Raw genomic sequence first — 24196 nt, 5'->3', positions numbered from 1 at the left:
AGAGTTTTGGTGAGAATGTGGTTAACAACAGCAGCAGAGCTCTGGAGGTTTTACCCTCCGATGATGACCACATGACCACAAGAATTCAGCAGTTTGTTCTGACGATATATGATCATATTTATTTAAAGTTACTGAAATGACCTGTGATTGGTCAAAGTCTCCCGTCACGGGCTAGATGTTCTAAAGCCTGTAAACAGAGCCATGAGGAGGAGCAGAAGTCTAGCTTTCTCTCAGAACACTTCAATTACAATATGCTGAAAGGTTATTATGGGATGTTTGCCCAATGATGCCAAAAATATTCTGCCTACTGAGACTTTAATATAAATATACAGTAGATCTCCCTACATGCATTTCTTGCTACGGCCAATAGGGGGTTCATTGAGCTCCTGAACCAACACAAACTGCACCTGTAGACAGAATACTAGCTATATACTGTATACTGACCGTATACACCACCATCCTGCTCACTCAGAAATATTAACATATAATCTACATTATTATTATGTTCCATCAGTGCAACCAATCACATCAGGAGTGATAGAGATCATGATTCACTGATCCTACGGGTCTAAGCCTCATACTGATTTTTAGTATTCAAATTGAGATTACACAATATGTGCAATAAACATTTTAGTTGAACTGCTCTTATTGACAGCTGTCTCAGGGCGTTTTCACACCTGCCTTGTTTAGTTGGGATGAATGGAACCCTGGAGCGTTGACCCTCTGGGTGCGGTTCTTTGGGCAGGTGTGAATACAACACTCGCACTCGGGTGCAGCACCAAAACAAGCGAACCGAGACCTCCTTAAAGGGGTGGTCTCGGTTCGGTCTCGGTTCGCTTCCAAACGGACCGCGGTACGGTTCGGTACGCTTCGTTTGTGTTGAGAACATGATCCGACCTCGATACGGCCCAACTGGAGAAAGCATTGCGCCCTTTTGGATTAAACCAGCTCCGGTAGCGAGCTGCGCTGTGCACGTCAACACCAGACACCAGACAACATTACTACAGAAGAGCCGAGGTCTGAGTCCTTTTGGAGTGTTCACATATGTGCAAAAAATGCTGATTCATCGCTCTGAGTTCGTCTGGAGGGCTGAAAGGGACCGAGCGTGAAAACACCCTAAAACTCAAATTGGTCCTCATAAAGATAGCTGTACAAGTACACAAACACACACACACACACACACACAGACACACACACACACGCACGCACGCACACACACACACACACACACACACACACACACACACACACACACACACACACACACACAATACATAAACGTTATGTAACAACTAACATGACATGAAACAATACTGCTGTAAATGTGTAACTACGATTAGTTAAAGATCGCTGTCCTCAAAGGACCCAACAACAAGAAGAAGAAGAAGAAGAGGAAGTGGGCTGGTTCTGACAGCGTGTCCCTCCATTGGGCTCTGACTACTCTCCACCTGAAGACACACAAGACTCTTCACCCAAAACACTCACTAAGGATCTGCAAGGAACTTTATTCTGTCATTGGAGTAGCAACTTCAGGACACTTCTTTTTAATATCATGGGGATATTAGATCTGTTTGTCCAGTCCTCCAGCTCTGTCTCCCTGGTGGGGGCTCTGGTGGTCCTGCTGCTCGTCTACCTCGTCTCCTTCAGCTCCCAGGAGGACAGGAAGGAACCTCCAGGACCAAAACCACTTCCATTACTAGGAAACCTGCTTCAACTTGACCTCAAGAGACCCTACAAGTCACTTCTGAAGGTGAGGAAATGACTGGGACGATTTGGACCAAACAGCACACACTAACAGATTCATTGATGAACGACAGGAGTCCCGACTCTCGCAACATCTCTGGCGATCAAAGGTGACTTTAGTGTCAACAAACATGGCGGACGACGGGCAGGAAGAATTAGTGATGTTAGTTTTTACTTTGTAGTGAAAACTGAGGAAGGATGGATGGATGAAGTCATGGAGACACGTTAAATAAACACTGATCAACAGGTTGCTCCTTATATTACGAGAATAGTCATAACTTTACGAGAAAAAGAAAATAACATGTAAAATTACTACTTTATGATATTACGACTTTATTCTCAAAATTTCAGATTTATTTTTTTCCTCAATGTGGCCCTCATACTCCGTCGTACCGTCGTATTCTGAATTCTCTTAGCTGTCTCCTCAGTGGACATCCTGGGTGTTTGTCCTGCAGGGTGTAATATTCACACCCCTACTATGGTGCCGCCACGCCTCCAAACGGAAGCCTTACATCCTGGACATATTGCCGTTTTACTTGTTGGATTTTCTACTGTGAAATATTACCAAATGGCTCTCCACTACCATCGCACTGTTGTTGTCACGTGACAAACTACCTGCAATCAGTTCTTCTTCGCTGCTCTAAAACAGTAGCAGTCAGTAGCAGCCATGATACCTCCAGGGCGACAGCACAGTGAAGGCACCTCGGAGCGGCGGAGATTCATTCATTTATGGTTGATCTTTTTCTGGGTTAATAATTTATGGTATCGGATCAGATGCGTAAACTGGCTAATCGCTGATACCCGATAATGAATTTTGGGATTTTTTTTATCTGAACAACTTTAGGCTAAGATTGTTTTAATGCTTGCTCTTACACTGACGTCATGACATGTGATTGATGGATAAATGAGCAATGGGCGGTTGAAGCAATACCGATGAAGAACATGATTATTCCTTTGTGAAATATGCTTAATTAAACCGTTTTCCTACCCGTATAATGACAGCGCTAACATTTTCCTTCAGGGTAATTTATTGTGTTTGCTCTCCAGTCACAATAATCCTTCAATCACATTGTCTTTCTTCTCATGTGTTTGTTTGATTAAAACCATCATGACATTATGTCCCTGTTCTTAGCTTTCTAAGAAATATGGATCGGTGTTCACGGTGTATTTGGGACCCAAAAAAGTGGTGTTCCTGGCTGGATACAAGACGGTGAAGGAGGCACTCGTCACCTGCGCTGATGAGTTTGGTGAAAAAAATTCACCACGAATACTCATCGAAAATTATCAAGGCCATGGTAAGAGGAGAAAGAGGTCTTTTACTAAATCCTTTTCCTGTTCTGTTTGACTTTTAGTAAATGTTTATTGTCTTTACCCATTCCCAGTTTTTTTTTTATATTAAAAGTTAGGGCTGTCAAAGTTAACGTGATAACGCGTTAAAACAAATTTGCGTTAACGCCACTAATTTCTTTAACGCATTAACGCAACTTTTGCTGCTCAGTTTTAAAACTAGAGTGAAGATACTGGTATCATATGAAACTATAAAATCTGATGAATCCATCGGTACCAACCATGTCAGACTTGCTTGTCGAAAAAGGAGGTTAAAAAACGCTCCAAAGTTACGCTAAATTTTGGAAAGGGAAAAAGTGGCATGTCCATGTTCAAAGGGGTCCCTTGACCTCTGACCTCCAGATCAGTGAATGTAAATGGGTTCTATGGGTACCCACGAGTCTCCCCTTTACAGACATGCCCACTTTATGATAATCACATGCAGTTTGGGGCAAGTCATAGTCAAGTCAGCACACTGACACACTGACATGGTTGATATCAATGGATTCCTTAGGTTTCATATACCAGTATCTTCACTTTAGCTTTAAAACTGAACCCGCTACAACCCTAAAATTAAATTGGGTTAATGTGTTAAAGAAGTTACTGACGTTAAAACAAATTTGCATTTTTACTTTGACAGCCTTAATACATACATTTGCCTAAAGCATATTTACCCAGTCCCATGTTGACAAGAGTATAAAATACTCAATAAATCTCCCTTAAGGTACATTTTGAACAGATAAAAAAATTTGATAAATTTGCGATTAACTATGGACAATCATGCGATTAAGCGAGTTTAAATATTTGAATCGATTAACAGCCCTAATAAAAACGTGTTTAATCTCAGGGGTCTTAAAGGTCACCTATTATGCAAAATGCACTTTTCCATGTCTTTTAAACATCAATATCTGTCCCCAGTGTGTCTACAGGCCACCATAGTATCATAAAAGACCATCCTCTCTCTTTTTCTCCTCCTCCGTTTGTCCGGAAATGGGTGCAGAAAAAAAATTCGCTTTTTTCCTAGTCTTCTGACGTCATTAGGGAATGCAAGCCACGTGAGGGTTTCCTGGTCGAACCAGAGAGAACCTTCAGTAGCTGACCCCGCCCCACAGCGCGTCACTGTCTCTCCTCCTCAACCTAACTTGAGCAAAGTCTGCAAGAACCAGCAGAACAGGCTTCATGTACTCCCATCATCTAAATATAACATGTTCTTTCACAAAGGCTTTATGTAATTACACTGTTTAAACAGATGATATTTATATATTATATATATTTGATGTCATGCATGTAGAAGAGTACAGGTAGTAAATAGTGACTTGTAAGCAACACAACACATTTCTGTTTCACAGTCAAACTTTATTTGAGTAGACAGATGACAATATTAATTATTCACAGCATTTGTAATCATCTCACCTGTTAGTTAGTTATGTTAACATGGTACAGGAGAAAGTCTTCAGCTCTGGTAAACTATGGTAAGCTAAGCTCCGGTGGTCTGTAGTCATGGTAACACAGAGACAGCTACTACTGTAAATAATATACCATTACTCTGATCTTCCATACATTTATCTTTTAGCAGAAATAATGAACTGACTACTGTTTCACATCTTCTATTTTCCACCCTGATGGTCGCTGTGTTTACACACCGTGTCATAGCGGTAGCATGTAGCTAACCCGTTAGCATGTAGCTACATGCTAACGGGTTAGCTCTGTATCTCCCATCTGCCCACAGCTATCTGCTCTCCTCTGGGATGATTCTGTCGGTCATTTCTCACAGATGGATCTGTAAAGACAGACGTAAAACAGAGTGTATGTTTACGGTTTACAGAGTTGATGCATGAGGTAAACACTGAGCTAACTAACAGAGATATAAACAGCATTATTTACCTGAGAGAAACCGTCAGGAAAACCTGGAATCTGGACCGCAGATGTTCATCATGTGTCGCCGATTTCTGATCAGATTCCTCCGGTAACGTGCGCTGGGTGAAGTTTCTGGTTTATAAACTTTAAAGTGGTTTATAAGCTCTATTCTAGCTGCTATCTCTCCACTCGTCTCTTCTCCGGGAGGGAGGGGGAGGGTGACGCTGTTGTTGTTGAGGAAGTTTGATTGACAGAAAACGCTGACCAATCAGAGCAGAGTGGGAGGAGACAGGCTGTGAATCAGTGGTTTTCAGACAGAGGCTGAATTAGTCTCTGAGGCAGGCAGACTCAGGCTGCAGTATGAGAAGAATAAAGGGTTTTTTGAACATTGCAGCATGTAAACATGTTCTAGTGCAACATTAAAATACATCTACGAACCTGGAAATGAGCATAATATGTGACCTTTAACATCCAACGGTGACTCGTGGAAAGAGATGAGGCGCTTTGCTTTGACGAACCTCAGAGACTTTGGGATGGGCAAGAGGGCATCTGAGGACAAAATCATTGAGGAATGTGACCACCTCGTAGAGGTGCTTAAGAAATATAAAGGTAAATATATATATATATATATATATTTCTTTTTTTTAATGAAATGTGATTATCTACCTTTTTTGGATGTTGCAGAAAAAAATCTGTTATTTTGATGTTTTTCCTGTTTCCCTTGTTGCAGGAGAAGCTTTTGATACGACCCAACCAGTAAACTACGCAGTCTCTAATATTATCTGCTCCATTGTTTATGGCAGCAGATTTGAATATAATGATCCAGAGTTTACATCTCTGGTAGACCGAACAAACAGAGGCATTCAACTTGTGGGCTCCCCGTCAGTACAGGTGTCATTCCATATGTTTATTAAGATTAAACTTTAAGCATTATGATTTTAATATACACAATGCACAACTTGGGGCAACTGAATTGAAGAAATAATGTACATTTTCACTCGCTTGTTAAAACCGTCATACTAATTTTTAACAGGTGTATAACATGTTCCCGTGGATCGGTAAATGGTTTGCAAACTTGAGGGAAATCCAGAAGATAGTTTCTACCAACAGGAAACAGAACTTACAGCTGTTCAGTCGTTTGAAGGAGACCCTCAATCCACAGATGTGCAGAGGCCTCGTGGACGCCTTTCTGATCCGAAAGCAAAATCTTGAGGTTGGGAAAAGTATCATCTATTAAATTGATCTCATCGTATATTTAATTTCTGATTTAAAACATTATATTTTAATTGATTCGTTAAAGTCTGTGTAAAGCAAGAAGAACCCAGCATCAATCACCGTCCGACAGGCGGAGTGGGGAAATGTGGCGTAGGGAAGACCGCTTGCCCGGTGTCACTCAGGTGCCTGAGTCCTTCTGATCGAGGCTCAGCCTGTGGACGGTGTGAGGCCGGTAACGGCCCCCCGTCGGGCAGTCTGCCTGGGGGATTCAACTCGGTGGGTTAGGGACGACAGCTTGATGTGGGAGGATCCCCTCGCGGGACCTTTCCCTGGCGCCGGCTAGCCCCCGCCGGGCGCATTTCATCCGAGGTGATCGGTCGGCTTGGAAAGGCTCGGGGCGAGGGTGGCTCAAAGCTTCGCGGCCGCAAGCTTTACAGCGCCCCCCGCCCGGACTTCTTTTACAAGTTTACAGAAAAAGAATAAATATACATAGGACATGGGATGGATTACAATCATAAAAATACAATACAAAAAAAGACAACAGATAAACGGAGACAAAGAAGAATGTCTAACATGAGGCTCGAACTTACGACCCTGGGAGTAATAGTTTCTTGCTCCACCGACTGAGCTAAAGCTGGGGAACAATAGTGTGGGTGGGCGGGGGAAGAAGGTGGAAAAAGGGGGAGAAAGGGGGGAGAGGAAAAGAGGAGGAAAAGAGAGGAAAAGAAAGAAAAAGAGAGAAAGAGAGAAGAAAACACAATTCTGTAGCTCTTATTTTCACCCACATGGTGTTTTGAAGTCTTTATACACCATAGTATTTTTGTTAAAGAATAAAAACATTATTTTTTGTGCTTTTCGGGGGGAAGAATACATGTCCACTTGAGAGGCAGTTCGAATCTCGTCTCCGGCAGGGTCGAAGTTTATAATATGCAGTAAAAAATAGTTTGTGTTGCTCGTGTAAACTTGAATTGACTCAAGATATAATTTTAATGCAAGACTTGTGCACTGCAACTAATACGTTAATATTGAAAATCGTTCAGGTTTCCTTATACAGTCATATAACTGGTAGATTACTACAGATAACAAATATACAAAACATTATCATCCATGATGATGTTTTGCATTATTATAATAATAATAATAATAATAATAATATATTAGATTTATATAGCGCTTTTTAGTAATCTCAAAGACGCTTAATATTATTGCATACATCCTCCTTATGACTGATTAATGAACTGTTAGGCAAGATAGGTCAAAATGTTAGTAGAATAAATCATAATGTACTGGAGAATAGTTGAGCAATATTGGGATGGACTTGCTGTGTGTAATTAATTAAAAAAATAACCATAGGAATACACATGAATTGAGACAGTAATGATATTAAAGCTTTAACTTTATTGTCTTTGGGCCTGGAACACGTGAAACAACAAGAACAAATAATTTGAAGAAGATAATACTATTCTTAATGTTTGTCATTGGGTCTGATTCCCTGCAACATCAGACAGAATGATTTACAGCACACAGATTCACCAGAAACTCCTTCAGCTCAGACTCCAGCAGGGCCTCCGGCAGTGACCAGCCCACTGTAGATTGCTGGGCCCTCTGTCAACGTCCAGCAGGTTTTGCTACAGGGCCACAATTGTGCTTCCCTTATAAAGAAACATGAAAAGAACAACAGAGACTGAATATTTATTCACACAACAGGCTTATGTGAGTAATTAATGAAATGAAAACAACAACATTGTCTTATTCTTTTTGGACTAAGCATGGTATTCCAAATTACAGATATTACTAACCTGCTGGTTGCTGAGAGTCATGGAGGTCTGTGTCCTCAGTTCTACCAGGTGCTCTGCAAGGCTGTCAACCCGATCCGTACCTGGCACACCATGCCCGTCCCCTAAACATACAATTTGTCATCAGTAAGCAAATAAACAGGATAAACTGCTGTGAAATTACACTACATGTAACATATAGTGTCTTAATGTCCGTATGCTGTCTGTTGTATGTTAAATAGATTCGACCCAACTGTTACTATTGCTTTATTGTGAGGTTTATGTAAACATTACTTACCAACTGTATTTCTGCCACCTGAGACACCAGGTGAGGATTCAGACTGGACTGCAGGCTGAGCTTCTGGGGCAGAGGATGCAGGATGACTGACAGCCTGGAGAAGTCTAAACAGACATTGAAATAAAACTTATATGTAGAAACAATTTCACACATATGATAATTATGTTTCTTTTACCTTGAAAAACCTTGCAAACTACAGTCATGTTTATATAACTTAAGTATGAACGTTTAATATAACGTTTATGATCATATAATCATTAATCATGAACATTAATATAACACAGCAGTTATCTGACAGTTACCTGTCTGAGCTAAAAACAGTGATTGTGATAGTAAACTTTGTTTCACAACGTTAAGAAGCTAATACAGCAGCAGTCATACTGTATATGTATATATAGCTTTAGTATTAACATAACGTTTATGATCATATAATCATTAATATAACACCACAGTTATCTCACTTGTCTGAGCTAAAAGAAGTGACTGTGGTAGTTTAACAACGCTGAGGAGCTCATACAGTAGGAGTAACGTTACCTCTATGTAACTGTAACTGTAACGTAGCCTCAGCATAATGATCAGAGCTCTGAACAGATGATAAAGTGATTGATAACTTATTCACCAAGTCTAGCTAACATAATTAAAGCCAGGCTAGCTCAGACAGAGTAACATTACAAACCTATTCATGGATTTCACAGCAAATCTTAATCAGCCCACATTAAAAAACGCCAGAAAGCTAAAACACGTTTAATCCGTATTGTCTAAGAGAACCCAATATCACTGTTACGTAATGTTAATAATGACATTTATCTGTCTTTAACTGAATATAATGTTAATAATGACATTTATCTGTCTTTAACTGAATATAATGTTAATAATGACATTTACCTGTCTGTAGCTGAATATAATGTTAATAATGACATTTACCTGTCTGTAGCTGAATAGGCAGTGAATAGTTTAAAAGTCCCTCCTCCGCATCGCGTCCGCTGGGACGGCTGTGATTGGCTATTCAAAAATGGATGACGTGGCGGAGATCAGCCACACGATTCGTTGCCTGAAAATGGAATCCAGAGCTCCGATTGGCTGTATCCGCGGTGAAAATGGATGACGTCGGCAGTGAAAATGGAAAGCCGCCACATGATTTGTCTACAGAAAATGGAAATCCTGGAAGCTGATTGGTCGGCAGACCCACTCTATCCCTCTCCCGCTGCCGCAAGCCGAGATAATACTTATGACTTATATAATAATGTCACAGGTTTCTATTTTGCCATTCCAAAACCAGGTTTGTGAAGACGGGTGGGGTTATGCTAAGGATGACTCCACTGCGTCATCGAGTCATGATTTCAGCCCCGCCTAAAAAATCCTGAACACAAAACTGGCGAAAAACAGTTTAACGGTCTAATGCCACCATCCAGAAGTACAATGTTCACAGTCTTTGCAACACGTTTTCAGTAATAACTTTCCAACATTTATAATGTGTTTTGAAACTAATCTCTGAATTTCCTTTACAAGACCTTTAATGTTTGAGTCCCACTTGGACCACATAGTGCACATCACATAAAATGATCTTTTTAGTCAAAAGGCACATTTAGAAAAACTTGTCTTAACACCAGCAACTCCAGCTGGTGTGTCTGGTGAGGGGAAACGTTGATGGTTTGGATCACATTGATCTTAATAATAACTGTGCTGATACATCTATACCTGCAGGAATCTGGGATTACCAACAGTCACTTCCACAATGAAAATCTTATGGTGACAGTGCAGCACCTGTTTGCTGCTGGCACTGATACGACAGCAACTACACTCCGATGGGCACTTCTGCTTATGGCCAAGTATCCAAAAATACAGGGTAAGGAGTTATAGATGTGCACGGCTTACAGACTTAAACATACGGTCCAAGATATGTGCTTTATCAATACAAAAATCCTCATCATAAAAACAGACAAGAGTCTTTCCCAGACCAGGTCCAGGAGGAGCTGAGGAGGGTGATAGGAGGTCGTCAGGTGCAGGTCGAGGACAGGAAGAACCTGCCCTTCACCGACGCCGTCATCCATGAGACACAGAGGCTGGCCAGCATCGTTCCCATGTTGACACACAAAACCAGCCAAGACGTCACCTTCCAGGGTCACTTCATTAAAAAGGTCAAACTGAATAAAACACCTAATATGGAGGACCCAAGATGACTTGGAAGAATAAACTAATGGTTAAAAGATGAGCAGAGAATAAAAAATGAGAATATACATAATGTACGAAAAACAAATCATTTGCAATATTTTCTATTCTTAATCTATTTCTGTTCCATAATATTTTTCAAATTCGTTAATCTATTTTTGTTTTTGTCTTTAATTTTCATTTTATTTTACAATTAATTTAATATTTTGTATTATGTGTTTATTGACATTGTTAAGGAAAAGGGACGCTAATTGTATTTAAATTTAAAAATAAATTAGAAGTCAACCAAAATAAAACTAGAATATTTTAAAAAGTTAAAGTTTAACATAATGAACAAACAAAAAGAAGGGTCGAAAAGAAATCTCATATCTGTTGGTTTTTTAAAAAGAAGAGATTTTGTCTCCCCCTTTTTAGATTATTATTCCATCTCATAATGGATATTCTCTGAATACAAAGAATGGAGAAAATAATCTTTGGAAGAAGTTCCTTTGCTTTGTTTTTCTTCAAATATTGTGTAAAGAATTTACTGCCCAGTACAATATAAATACATCTTAATATAGCTTAAAATACGGCCAGAAAACATCAGTATGATGTTTGAGATTTTTAGACTACTGAAAGAACCCCAATGAGGATTATTACTTGGTCATTTCTGCTCCCCAGAGGCAAATATCAAAATGCATATTTTCACACTTCCATTTTGTCAACGTAACCTCGGATTATCTGTACATTTTTGGCACGATTGATTTAAGCTTTAAGCGAATAATAAACCGTGAAGAGTCTGATGCGAAGCTGTCCAGCCCACTTTGGTGCTTGTTTTCTTCTATTACACATTTTCATGTATTTGTCTTTATTTCTTTATTAATTTATGTTATTAATTCTTTATTTTTTCCCCTTTTTTTTTAATAAGTTCTATTTGGTCCTCCATAAAATATGATAAAATATAATGTAGAAATTAATTTCTGGGCTCCTTAAAAACCACTAAATCTTTTCAATGTCTGCATCATCCACAGGGGACCGCAGTGACTCCTCTCTTGACATCCGTCCTGTATGATGAGACTGAGTGGGAGAACCCACACAGATTTCATCCTGCTCACTTCCTGGACAAAGATGGAAAATTTGTCAAGCGAGAAGCCTTCATGCCTTTTTCTGCAGGTTTGTGAGCTGAGGCATCGCTTCTTCATGTTCACTTATTTGCAGATGAGGTGAACATCTTCCTTTGTTCTCTTATTAGTTTACTGGCAGATGACCTAAAGCTTTTCCTTCGCTCTCTCTCTATCAGGTCGCAGAGCTTGTGTCGGAGAGAGTCTGGCCAGGATGGAGCTCTTCATCTTCTTCACCAGCCTCCTGCAGCACTTTCGCTTCACTCCTCCTCCTGGAGGTTCAGAGGATGAACTGGATCTGACTCCACGTGTGGGCCACATCCTGAACCCTTCATCCCGTAAACTGTGTGCTGTCCCCTGTATTTGAGGAGTTCAGAACAACTACAAATACTTTGGATTTTGTTCAAACTAGTTCTGATCGAGCACACCTCAGTCCTCTGTTTAATACCACTGATGTAATCAAGAATACGTGAGTTAAACCACTGCCTTAATTTCAAGTTTAACGCTTCTTTGTAGAGCACAATGTTGTACAAAAGCAGTTCAGGTCCTTGCAGTGGACTGCAGACTTTCTTCTGAAGCTCGGAAAAAAAATATATTTTGTAACTTGTGGTGCAGACTGCAAATGTGATGTTTTATATTGTTTGTATAATCTTCAATTTTGCCACAATAAACTTCCACAATAAAGTTAAAAATGCTGCACCAATCCTTGTGTCAGACTCTCACTCCATCTGATCCTCCTCTACAAGACCCAGAGATAACTTTAGTGCAGCAAAGAGGTGAAGCCATCGTGCTATATCCGCAGATTTGGAGGTGTAGACCGTCACCCCAACTACTTCACACTAATCTCCAAACTGAACCAGCGTGCACTGAAGGTCACAGTTTGATGAAACCAGCAGAAATACGATGATAAAAAGCACAGATGCAATGCTGCACTTAAGAGATTCTTTCCATGAAAATGCACTTGCATGGTTTCTCCTACTACTATTAAATGACCCTCAACAATTCTTGTCATTTCCCACCAATGCAGTGGACAGTATGCCAGTTACCACAATGACCATTTTAAAAGGAAAAACAAGCGGGTATGTAATACATTAATTGTAAAACTCATGTCCCATATCAAAAAAGATCTCAGTCTAGTTTTCACACCTTCTCCCCCCATTGCTTTTTCTTCTTTGGACTTTGCCTATATGGGGCTATTTGTATGATCAGAATGTTTGTCAGAATCATGATGATGAATATGAAGTCTGGCATTTGAAGCATTAAAAAGATGTTGATAAGGAAGACATTAAATTCTGAGGTCAACAAACTGCACACTCTTTGCTGCACCTACAGATTCTCCATTAAAATCACAAACAGAATCGGCGACTGAGAACAATCTCGAGTCCAAACCCACCGACATGTGATGGCATCTGAGAAGCTTTGCTGTGAATAACACAGATACAAACTTTAGTCCTGTCTTACCTTAAACGTTTATTATGTTGATCTTTGCCACCGACGTACATCTTTCAATTTTTATTCAATCTGTTGCAGAGAGTGTCATTTTGCACGCTTTAGTTTGCGTTGCAGTTGAATTGTATTGCATTACAGTCAGGATTTATTTTCCTCCATAAATAGATTACTGTATATACGGCGGGTAAAGTAAGTATTGAACACGTCACCATTTTTCTCAGTAAATATATTTCCAAAGGCGCTATTGACATGGAATTTTCACCAGATGTTGGTAACAACCCAAGTAATCTATACATACAAAGAAACCAAAACAAATAAGTTCAGAAATTAAGTTATGGGTAATAATGTGAAATGACACAGGGAAAAAGTATTGAACACATGAAGAAAGGGAGGTGCAAAAAGACATGGAAAGCCAACACAACAGCTGAAATCTATCAGTAATTAGAAAGCAATCTGACCCCTTGTCAGTGCAAATTAATATCAGCTGGTTCAGTCCCAACTGATGGCCTACAAAAAGGTGCCTCATTACCAAGGTGTCACACAGGAAACATCCCATGATGGGTGAAAGCAAAGAGCTCTCTCAAGACCTTCGCAACCTTATTGTTGCAAAACATACTGATGACATTGGCTACAGATGCATTTCTAAACTTCTGAATGTTCCAGTAAGCACTGTTGGGGCCATAATCCGGATGTGGAAAGAACATCATTTCACCATAAACTGGCCACGACCAGGTGCTCCTCGCAAGATTTCTGACAGAGGAGTGAAAATAATTATCATAAGAGTTGTCCAAGAGCCAAGGACCACTTGTGGAGAGCTTCAGAAAGACCTGGAATTAGCAGGTACAATTGTTTCAAAGAAATCAATAAGTAATGCACTCAACCGCCACGGCCTGTATGCACGCTCACCACGCAAGACTCCATTGCTGAAGAAAAAGCATGTTGAAGCTCGTTTAAAGTTTGCTGCACAACATTTGGACAAGCCTGTGAAATACTGGGAGAATATAGTCTTGTCAGATGAGAGAAAAACTGAACTCTTTGGATGCCATAAGACACACCATGTTTGGAGGACAAATGGCACTGCACATCACCCTAAAAACACCATACCAACAGTGAAGTTTGGAGCTGGGAACATCGTGGTGTGGGGCTGCTTTTCAGCATACAGTACTGGCAAACTTCACATAATAGAAGGAAGAATTAATGGAAAAATGTACTGAGACATTCTTGATAAAAATCTGCTGCCATCTACCAGGATGATGAAGATGAAACGAGGGTGGACATTTCAGCAAGACAATGATCCCAAACACACAGCCAAGGAAACTCTCAATTGGTTTCAGAGAAAGAAAATAAAGCTGCTAGAATGGCCCAGCCAATCACCTGACTTGAATCCAACTGAAAAACTATGGAAAGAACTGAAGATCAGAGTTCATAGAAGAGGCCCACGGAACCTTCAAGATTTGAAGACTGTTTGTGTGAAAGAATGGGCCAAAATCAGCCCTGAGCAATGCATACGACTAGTTTCTCCATACAGGAGGCGTCTTGAAGCTGTCATTATACTGTCAAGTATTAAATAAATATCAGTAAGCGTGTTCAATACTTTTTCCCTGTGTCATTTCACATTATTACACATAACTTAATTTCTGAACTTATTTGTTTTGGTTTCTTTGTATGTATGGATTACTTGGGTTGTTACCAACATCTGGTGAAAATTCCATGTCAATAGAACCGTTGGAAATATATTTACTGAGAAAAATGGTGACGTGTTCAATACTTATTTTACCCGCTGTATATCAATGCTTTAATTTCTTGCAAAAGAAATTGTTGTGTAGAGTATAATGGCGGACGTAATTTCGAGGCCAACACGAGTACACATCCATGAGATTGGTGGAAGTTTGGGAAAGAGCAGCACCCAGGGGAGAGTACAGGCACAGACAGAACAAAGTGACTCCACAAATAAGGCCCTTGCATCAAGGGTGAGTAATGTGGTGGCAGTTTCTGTTAAAACAAGACACAAACCAAGGTAACAACTTGTCTTTCAGTGAATTTAATAAAAAAGCATACATTAATAAGTAAAGCATCTGCAGATGGACTCACGAGCACAGCCACCTGTTGTGGACTGTGGCAAGTGAGCCCCGAATACAAAGAGTAGTCAGTATTTATACATTTAAAGCATAACACGAAGATAAGTGCAAAGAAGAAAAGAAGAGAAGGATAGAAAGTGTATCAATGCGTCAGCACACAGCAGACAACAGAGCATCACAAGACATAACAAGTATTTCAGCAATCTGTTGTTTGCAGTTACAGAGAACTAAAATGTCAGGTCACTGTCCTATGGTGACAAAGTTGAACATGTGAGGCCCTGAGATTGTCTAAAGGTACAGTGTTAAACTGCAGATATGAAAATTGCTACTACAGTAATTAACCACAACACTGTTTTCTTATCAACATAGCTTAAGTCATTCAGGTGTAACCTTTGCACCACATGTTTGCAGTGTTACCAGATCTGCTTTCTATCAGCTGTAAACCACAAAAAGCACAATATCAGATTCTGAAAGTCATTTTCATGTCTTTATTATCTGCCTGTTAGACCTGCTGTAATGCAATTGTTTGATCCAGGGTGCTGCTGATCATGTTATTGCTCATAATAGCAAATTCAACCATACTAAGTCAGCGGTTCACAAAGTTGTGCTGACTGAGTGCCAGCATATGATTGAGGGCCGCATAAGAAAAGTGTCCACATAAAACGAAATATCTTTTCCATCTCACTTCCACATTAAACTGCAGAGTTGTTTACTTAAATAGCTAACTTTATCTAAAAGCAATAGCAATGATTGCAGAATGTAATTCCTACGACTCTCGTGAGGTGACATTAGTTGGCACAGTAGCTTTCTACAAGTTGTCATTCCTAACCTGACAGACGCTTTGTGGAAGGAGCGCAGTATGACGCAGAGTCAGTACCTCCAAGTCTGAGGCCATAGTTCTCTGCAAGAAAACGGTGGATTGTACCTTCCGGGTTTGGAGTGAGTCACTGCCCAAAGCGAGGGAGTTCAAGTATCTTTTTCGATTTACCAATCCATCTACGTTCCGACCCTCACCCATGGTCATGAGCTTTGGGTAGTGTCCGAAGGAATGAGATCGTGGATACAAATCGTCCGCAATGAGTTTCCTTCGTAGGGTGGCTGTGCTCAGCCTTAGAGAGAGGCTGAGGAGCTCAGACATCCGGAGGGAGCTCGGAGTAGAGCCGCTGCTCCTTCACCTCTAAAGGGACCAGCTGAGGTGGTTCAACATTGGATCAGGATCCTCCTGGAAACCTCCCTTTGGAGGTTTTCAGGGCACGGTAAAGAAAACAAAACTACAACATCTTTAGGTTTAGACAAAAGAACTACAACTTCTTTAGGTATAGATAACAACACTTCAACTTCTTTAGGTTTAGAAAACAAAACTAGAACTTCTTTATGTTTAAACAAAAGAACTACAACTTCTTTAGGTTTAGGCAACAAAACGACAACTTCTTTAGGTTTAGACAACAAAACTACAACTTCTTTAGGTTTAGGCAACAAAACGACAGCTTCTTTAGGTTTAGACAACAAAACTACAATTTCTTTAGGTTTAGGCAACAAAACTACAACTTCTTTAGGTTTAAACAAAAGAACTACAACTTCTTTAGGTTTAGGCAACAAAACTACAACTTCTTTAGGTTTAGAAAACAAAACTATAACTTCTTTAGGTTTAGAAAACAAAACTATAACTTCTTTAGGTTTAGAAAACAAAACTAGAACTCCTTTATGTTTAAACAAAAGAACTACAACTTCTTTAGGTTTAGGCAACAAAACGACAACTTCTTTAGGTTTAGACAACAAAACTACAACTTCTTTAGGTTTAGGCAACAAAACTACAACTTATTTAGGTTTAAACAAAAGAACTACAACTTCTTTAGGTTTAGAAAACAAAACTACAACTTCTTTAGGTTTAGACAACAAAACTACAACTTCTTTAGGTTTAGGCAACAAAACTACAACTTCTTTAGGTTTAGGCAACAAAACTATAATTTCTTTAGGTTTAGAAAACAAAACTACAACTTCTTTAGGTTTAGACAACAAAACTACAACTTCTTTAGGTTTAGGCAACAAAACTACAACTTCTTTAGGTGTAGGCACCAAAACTACAACTTCTTTAGGTTTAGGCAACAAAACTACAACTTCTTTAGGTATAGGAAACAAAACTACAACTTCTTTAGGTTTAGACAAAAAATCAGTTAAGTTTAGGTAAAAACATCATGTTTTGGGTTAAAACAAAACAACAACAGCTACACAGCTAACCCAGCGCATTATCCGACACATATTAAGATAATCCACATTAACTGTGAATTGGTTTAAAACAAACATAGAAATTCAGAGAATCTCAAACTACCACATTGCATAACTCTTTGTTCACTGTCAGGGTTTTTTCCAGTCCATGAAGTGCTTACTTCTTGTAGCGCACAGAAGTTGTAAGAAAGTGGTCGTGGTTAATACAAAAGAAACTCAGACTTTAACCTTAAGGGAAAGAATCTGGTTTTGGTTACATATTGATTTATATATATCCTGTCTCGTGTCAGCTTGACTTTATCAATAATTAACCAAGACGATGATGTTTCCCTAACTTTAAAGTGCTTTGAGTTGCTTCAACATTACCAAACTAGGGTTATCATATTAGTTGTGACCTCCCTCTTCCTCAAAACACTCACAAAGCTAAAGGCTCCAAGGAAATTTATTTCATCATTGGAGTAGCAACTTCAGGACATTTTTTTTTTAAGTCATGGGGATATTAGATCTGTTTCTCCAGTCCTCCAGCTCTGTCTCCCTGGTGGGGGCTCTGGTGGTCCTGCTGCTCGTCTACCTCGTCTCTTCCTCCAGCTTCAGCTCCCAGGAGGACAGGAAGGAACCTCCAGGACCAAAACCACTTCCATTACTCGGAAACCTGCTGCAGCTTGACCTCAAGAGACCCTACAACACATTACTGAAGGTGAGGTAGTGCTGTCAGAGTAGCTTTCTTGTAAGGTTTGTTGTTTCTGCCTCTCTGGCAGCTCTCACATCTTGTTTTCTTTCTCCTGAGCATGTCTTATATCAGATAATGTCATGACATTATGCCACTGGTCTCAGCTTTCCAAGAAATATGGATCAGTGTTCACCGTCTACATGGGACCCAAAAAAGTGGTGGTTCTGGCAGGATACAAGACGGTGAAGGAGGCACTCATCAATCATGCTGAAGTGTTTGGAGACAGAGATCCAATGCAAATTGTGGAAGACACTCATAAAGGACATGGTAAGGAAAGGCGCTCAAATACTTATCCATTTAATGTTTTTAGCCTTTGCCCATAATCACCTAATTTGGTTTAACATATTTTGCTGAAATACTTCATCTCAGGGCTTTTATGGGCCAACGGTGACTCGTGGAAAGAGATGAGGCGCTTTGCTTTGACGAACCTCAGAGACTTTGGGATGGGCAAGAGGGCATCTGAGGACAAAATCATTGAGGAATGTGACCACCTCATAGAGGTGCTTAAGAAATATAAAGGCAAGTGTTTTATTATATCCAACTGCATGATGAGCAACATTTCTTCCATCCTCCTGATTCTGATGTTTTTCCTGTTTCCCTTGTTGCAGGAGAAACTTTTGATACGACCCAACCAGTAAACTACGCAGTCTCAAATATTATCTGCTCCATTGTTTATGGTAGCAGATTTGAATATAATGATCCAGAGTTTACATCCCTGGTAGACCGAACAAACAGAGGCATTCAACTTGTGGGCTCCCCGTCAGTACAGGTGTGATTTCATATGTTTATTAAGATTAAACTTTAAGCATAATGATTTTAATATACACTATGCACAACTTGGGGCAACTGAATTGAAGAAATAATGTAATTTTTCACTTGCTTGTTAAAAACTTCATTCTGATTTTTAACAGGTGTATAACGTGTTCCCATGGATCGGTAAATGGTTTGCAAACAGGAAGGAAGTCCACGCATTGTCTACTGCCAACAAGAAGCAGAACTTACAGCTGTTCAGTCGTTTGAAGGAGACCCTCAATCCACAGATGTGCAGAGGCCTTGTGGACACCTTTCTGGTCCGAATGCAAAATCTTGAGGTTGGGAAATGTATCATGACCTATCAGAAATGCTATCATGCTCATTGCTATTATGACCTAAGAAGATTTTTCAAATTATGTTTGAACTAGGGCTGTCAAAGCTCACGCAAATTTGTTTTAATGCCACAAATTTCTTAACGCAATCAACATTTCTTTGTAGCAGGCTCAGTTTTAAGGCCAGAGTGCAGATACTGGTATGATATCAAACTAGAAAAACCTAAGGAACCCATTGGTACCAACCATGTGTTGCTAGCTTGTTGCGAAGGAGGTTAAATAACGCTCTGAACCTGTGATAAATTTAGACAAGGAAGAACTGGCATGGCCATTTCAAAGGGGTGAAAATGGGTTCTATGGGTACCCACGAGTCTCCCCGTTACTGACATGCCCACTTTATGATAATCACATGCAGTTTGGGGCAAGTCATAGTCAAGTCAGCACACTGACACACTGACAGCTGTTGTTGCCTGTTGGGCTGCAGTTTGCCATGTTATGATTGGAGCATATTGTTTTATGCTAAATGCAGTACAGTGAGGGTCGCGGGTCAGCAGGTTTAGCAGGTTTAGCAGGGTATTCCAGACGTCCCTTCCCCAACAACGTTTTCCAGCTCTTCCTGGGGGACCCCGAGGCGATCCCAGGCCAGACCAGATATATAATCTCTCCATTGTGTTCTGGGTCTACCCCGGGGCCTCTTACCAGTTGGACGTGCCCTGAAAACCTCCAAAGGGAGGCGTCCAGGAGGATCGTGATCAGATGCCCGAACCACCTCGGCTGGCTCCTTTAGAGGTGAAGGAGCAGCGTCTTTACTCCGAGCTCCCTCCGGATGTCTGAGCTCCTCACCCTCTCTCTATGGCTGAGCCCAGCCACCCTACGAAGGAAACAAATTTCGGCCGCTTGTATCTGCGACCTCATTCTTTCAGTCACTTCCCAAAGCTCATGACCATAGAAGAAATTTGGGAACGTAGATGGACTGGCAAATCGAGAGCTTTGCCTTCCGGCTCAGCTCCCTCTTCACCACAATAGTACAGCGCCCACACTGGTGAACAAGACCCAGAGATACTTAAACTCCCTCGTTTGGGGCAGAGACTCACTCCCAACCCCTGAGGGCGCAGTCCACCGTTTTCCAGCAGAGAACCAGGACCTCAGACTTGGAGGTACTGATTCTCATCACGACCGCTTCACACAGTGCTGCTGAAGGTCATGGTCTGATGAAGCCAACAGAACCACATCATCTGCAAAGAGCAGAGACGCAATTCTGAGGTCCCCAAACCAGACACTCTCCTTCCCCCGGCTGCACCTGGAGTTCCTGTCCATAACAATCACAAACAGGATGGGTGACAAAGGACAACCCTGGCGGAGGCCAACACCCACAACATTAAAGATTACAATAAAGTGCTCTGCATTTTTTTGAGCGTCATCTTTTCTTGTAAAATGTCCAGTGTAATCGGTAACACCATTGTTGTCATAAGTTTATTAACCGGTGGGAAAGTTTCCCTGGTCTACACCCAGTTATCCAGAGTTATCAGTGACAAGGAACGGAGAGCAACCCACTCCACCATCACTATTACTATATAAAAAAACAACAATAAAATCCCTCAAACTTTTGGATCAGATTTATTTGAATAACTGCACTGATTCATCTTTTACCTGCAGGAATCTGGGATTACCAACAGTCACTTCCACCATGTCAACCTTTTGCAGACGGTTCTTAATCTCTTTTCTGCTGGCACTGACACAACAGCAACTACACTGAGGTGGGGACTTCTGTTTATGGCCAAGAATCCAAAAATACAAGGTAAGGAGCTTTATACAACAAACAATCCAAGAAACAATATGTGCTTTACCAACACAAAAAATAATCTTCATGAAAACAAAAACTTTTTCATCTTCCAGACCAGGTCCAGGAGGAGCTGAGCAAGGTGATAGGAGAACGTCAGGTTCAAGTCGAGGACAGGAAGAACCTGCCCTTCACCGACGCCGTCATCCATGAGACGCAGAGACTGGCCAACATCGTCCCCATGTCACTTCCTCACAAAACGAGCCAAGACATCACTTTCCAGGGTCACTTCATTCAGAAGGTCAGCCTGAATAAAACACCTAAAAAAGCTGCAGGCAGCAACACCACATATAGAAAACGTTTGAATTGCTGTGTTGTCCACAGGGGACCACAGTATATCCTCTCTTGACATCTGTCCTGTATGATGAGAATGAGTGGAAGAGGCCACGCAGCTTTTATCCTGCTCACTTCCTGGACAAAGATGGGAAGTTCGTCAAGCGAGAAGCCTTCATGCCTTTTTCTGCAGGTTGGTGAATTCATCCATCACTTCTTGATGTTCTCTTCCCTACAGATGTGATGAATATTTTCCTTCGGTCTCTCTCTCCATCAGGTCGCAGAGCTTGTGTCGGAGAGAGTCTGGCCAGGATGGAGCTCTTCATCTTCTTCGCCAGCCTCCTGCAAAAGTTTCGTTTCACTCCTCCTCCTTCAGGAGTTTCAGAGGATGAACTGGATCTGACTCCACGTGTGGGCCTCATCCTGAACCCTTCACCCCATAAACTGAGTGCTGTTCCCCGGATGTTAGCTTGAAAATGCTGCTTGGCCCACTGCCACGACTTCAACTCAGTTCAAGAGAGTAGATTCTAATTTGTTCTGCTTTATATGCCGTGCAACACTACTGCATATGTTCAATATCAATGATGTACTTAACAAAATTGTAGGGCTGTGCAATTAATCGAATTTCAATTACGATTTTTGCTTCCAACGATTATGAAAACAAGATTATCAACATAAAATTGATGTTGTGCTGCATTCATTTTTGCAATGACACTCATTTTGTTTTATCTTATAAATCCAGCGCATCCTATTCATTTTGCTCTCAAAGAGCAACAGATTGATGGATTTAACTTAAAGAAAATGTAACCTACAAAGTTTTCTTTCTAAAGTCATGATGTTTCCAAAGTCAATGAGTAATCATGATCTCAATACTGACCAAAATAATAATGAAATTAGAGCTTCCAAATGATCTCACATCTTTCAGAGTACGCAATCTAATAACTAACGTTGGATATCCCAAATGTACGTGCTAATCGGTAAACTAGTTTCAGGTCCAATGCGCCTTTTAGACTAAATAGAATGATCTGCCCCGCAAACTAGATTATTCCATTCCCTTTGGATCTTTTAGAGATTTAATATCTTTACTACCTTACTAGCTTTACTGCCCAGGTACGACTTTACCTCAATTTTTCATTTAACCTCTGTACTCTCTCTTTGTCTGATCCAAATAAAACAAAAACAATGAGTTACATAAACCGAGTGTCAACTGATCTTTGAAATATGAAACTATAAATAACAAGAACATAATAGCCGTGATTTACCAGAGGCGATTTTAAATTGGTTTAATTTCAAATGTATATGAATAATTCTGTTTTGAATAATTTTTACTAACATTGATTTATTTTGTCACACAATGATTTACAAGTTGTAGTGGACAGACTTATCCAGTGAATCGCTACTCCCTACTCGGGAACCTGCTGCAGATTGACCTCAAGAGACCCTGAAACACATTACTGAAGTAAAGACCATGACTGGGCAGTTTTCTTTTAGGGTAGTCGGTGTGTTGTGTCTGCTCTCCAGACAGTTGCACTGATATCAGTTCCTTCACCTTGTCTGCTTTCTCCCACATGTGTGTGTTAAACAAGCAAGAAAATCTATGCCCCTGCTCTTAGTTTTCCAAGAGATATAGATCAGTGTTCACCAAAGAAAGTGGTGATCCTGGCAGGATACAAGACGATAAACCAGGCATTTGCCATTAATGCTGACAAGTCCAATGTGCGTAACTTGAAAAAAAATGAAGCCATTCACACTTTGTCTTTTTTTAAAGATGCAAAACAAAACAGTAAATATAGTTATAAAAGGGTCAGGAATTTTAAAGTTCACGTCTATTTTCAGGCCTGATGTCCATCACGGGTGAACCTTACCCTGGATTATTTGACATTTTCGTCACTGTTCACAGTGAAGCTTTGGTTAGAAATTAACCGTCACCATCCTGAGTCAGAGCCATCCAGTTCTGATTACCATAAGGTTGCTCTGGGTTTGCTGGATGTGTGAATAGGCAACTGTTTGCTAAGACATTAGAGGGCTTCTGAGCAATTTTTTGGGGTTGATACCATTTGTCACACAGATATGGTGCTAAATTTAACCTTTTTTTTACCACTGGAGAATTGATAAAAATGATCAATAATCCCTCCAAAATACCACATTAAGATACCAAGACCTCGAGGAACACCATAGAAAATGCCATGCTGTGATTTGGGATCAAACACTTTTGACATGTGGAGATTTCTGCCATAATTTGCATTTTTCAGCGATTGGATGGCGAGCGCTTGGGTTGTGTAAACTGCTCAGAAACCCCCTTATTGTCAATCTAGCTAGGAAAGACATCCATCCTCTGAATGCTCTAGGTCTCTAGTTTGATCCATCCATCCTCTGAATGCTCTAGGTCTCTAGTCTGATCCATCCATCCTCTGAATGCTCTAGGTCTCTAGTTTGAACCATCCATCCTCTGAATGCTCTAGGTCTCTAGTTTGATCCATCCATCCTCTGAATGCACTAGGTCTCTAGTCTGATCCATCCATCCTCTGAATGCTCTAGGTCTCTAGTCTGATCCATCCATCCTCTGAATGCTCTAGGTCTCTAGTTTGATCCATCCATCTTCTGAATGCTCTAGGTCTCTAGTTTGATCCATCCATCCTCTGAATGCTCTAGGTCTCTAGTTTGATCCGTCCATCCTCTGAATGCACTAGGTCTCTAGTTTGATCCATCCATCCTCTGAATGCTCTAGTTCTCTAGTTTGTGGCTGTAAAGTTTCATGAGGCTGTGATTATCCTAGAGGTCACCACAGGTCATTTTATACAGTGAGGTCAAGTTTCAAAAAATAGTCTCACTACAATGAAATGGCTCCTATCGGGACTAACATCATCACACATGATTACAGTTGTGCTCATTGGATCCATCAGAGTCTCAGCTTTACAGTGAGACCCAATTTATGTAATTCCAAGACTGTTTAGGGACCCCAGTATGCGAGTAAGATTTAAACACACCATTTTAGAATAGGAAACAATAACACATTTATACTGCATGCAGTA

The 24196-nt window shown here is 40.5% G+C and overlaps 2 protein-coding genes and 1 long non-coding RNA gene across 6 annotated transcripts in view; 1 reads left to right on the top strand and 2 right to left on the bottom strand.

Annotated features, from left to right (window-relative positions):
• Positions 1-24196, bottom strand: part of LOC141755950 (neural cell adhesion molecule L1-like) — a 69160-nt gene that overhangs the window by 23470 nt on the left and 21494 nt on the right. The gene's annotated exons all lie outside the window — the stretch shown is intronic.
• LOC141755952 (cytochrome P450 2K1-like) lies at positions 1360-22360 on the top strand. 2 transcript variants are annotated; one of them, XM_074615326.1, is made up of 14 exons: positions 1368-1750; positions 2876-3041; positions 5389-5535; positions 5657-5817; positions 5960-6139; positions 17754-17933; positions 18071-18233; positions 18336-18485; positions 18575-18735; positions 18878-19057; positions 20708-20849; positions 20948-21132; positions 21216-21357; positions 21442-22360. In XM_074615326.1, the coding sequence occupies exons 1-14, from the start codon at positions 1553-1555 to the stop codon at positions 21636-21638; spliced, it is 2352 nt and encodes a 783-aa protein (XP_074471427.1). In that variant the 5' UTR covers positions 1368-1552; the 3' UTR covers positions 21639-22360. The 2 variants fall into 2 exon arrangements, with proteins under 2 accessions (XP_074471428.1, XP_074471427.1); XM_074615327.1 differs by lacking the exons at positions 17754-17933; positions 18071-18233; positions 18336-18485; ... (4 more) ...; positions 21216-21357; positions 21442-22360 and adding exons at positions 9919-10060; positions 10171-10352; positions 11394-11535; positions 11663-12187 and having other exon boundaries at positions 1360-1750.
• Positions 7297-8531, bottom strand: LOC141755956 (uncharacterized). The gene is made up of 3 exons (XR_012591380.1): positions 8215-8531; positions 7941-8041; positions 7297-7793 (listed from the first exon to the last, which is right to left on the bottom strand). It is a non-coding gene; the product is annotated as an uncharacterized LOC141755956 (long non-coding RNA).

The sequence above is a fragment of the Sebastes fasciatus genome, chromosome 18, assembly GCF_043250625.1.
Source record: "Sebastes fasciatus isolate fSebFas1 chromosome 18, fSebFas1.pri, whole genome shotgun sequence".
Taxonomy (NCBI): Eukaryota; Metazoa; Chordata; class Actinopteri; order Perciformes; family Sebastidae; genus Sebastes; species Sebastes fasciatus.
This window is presented reverse-complemented; position numbering and strand designations above follow the sequence as displayed.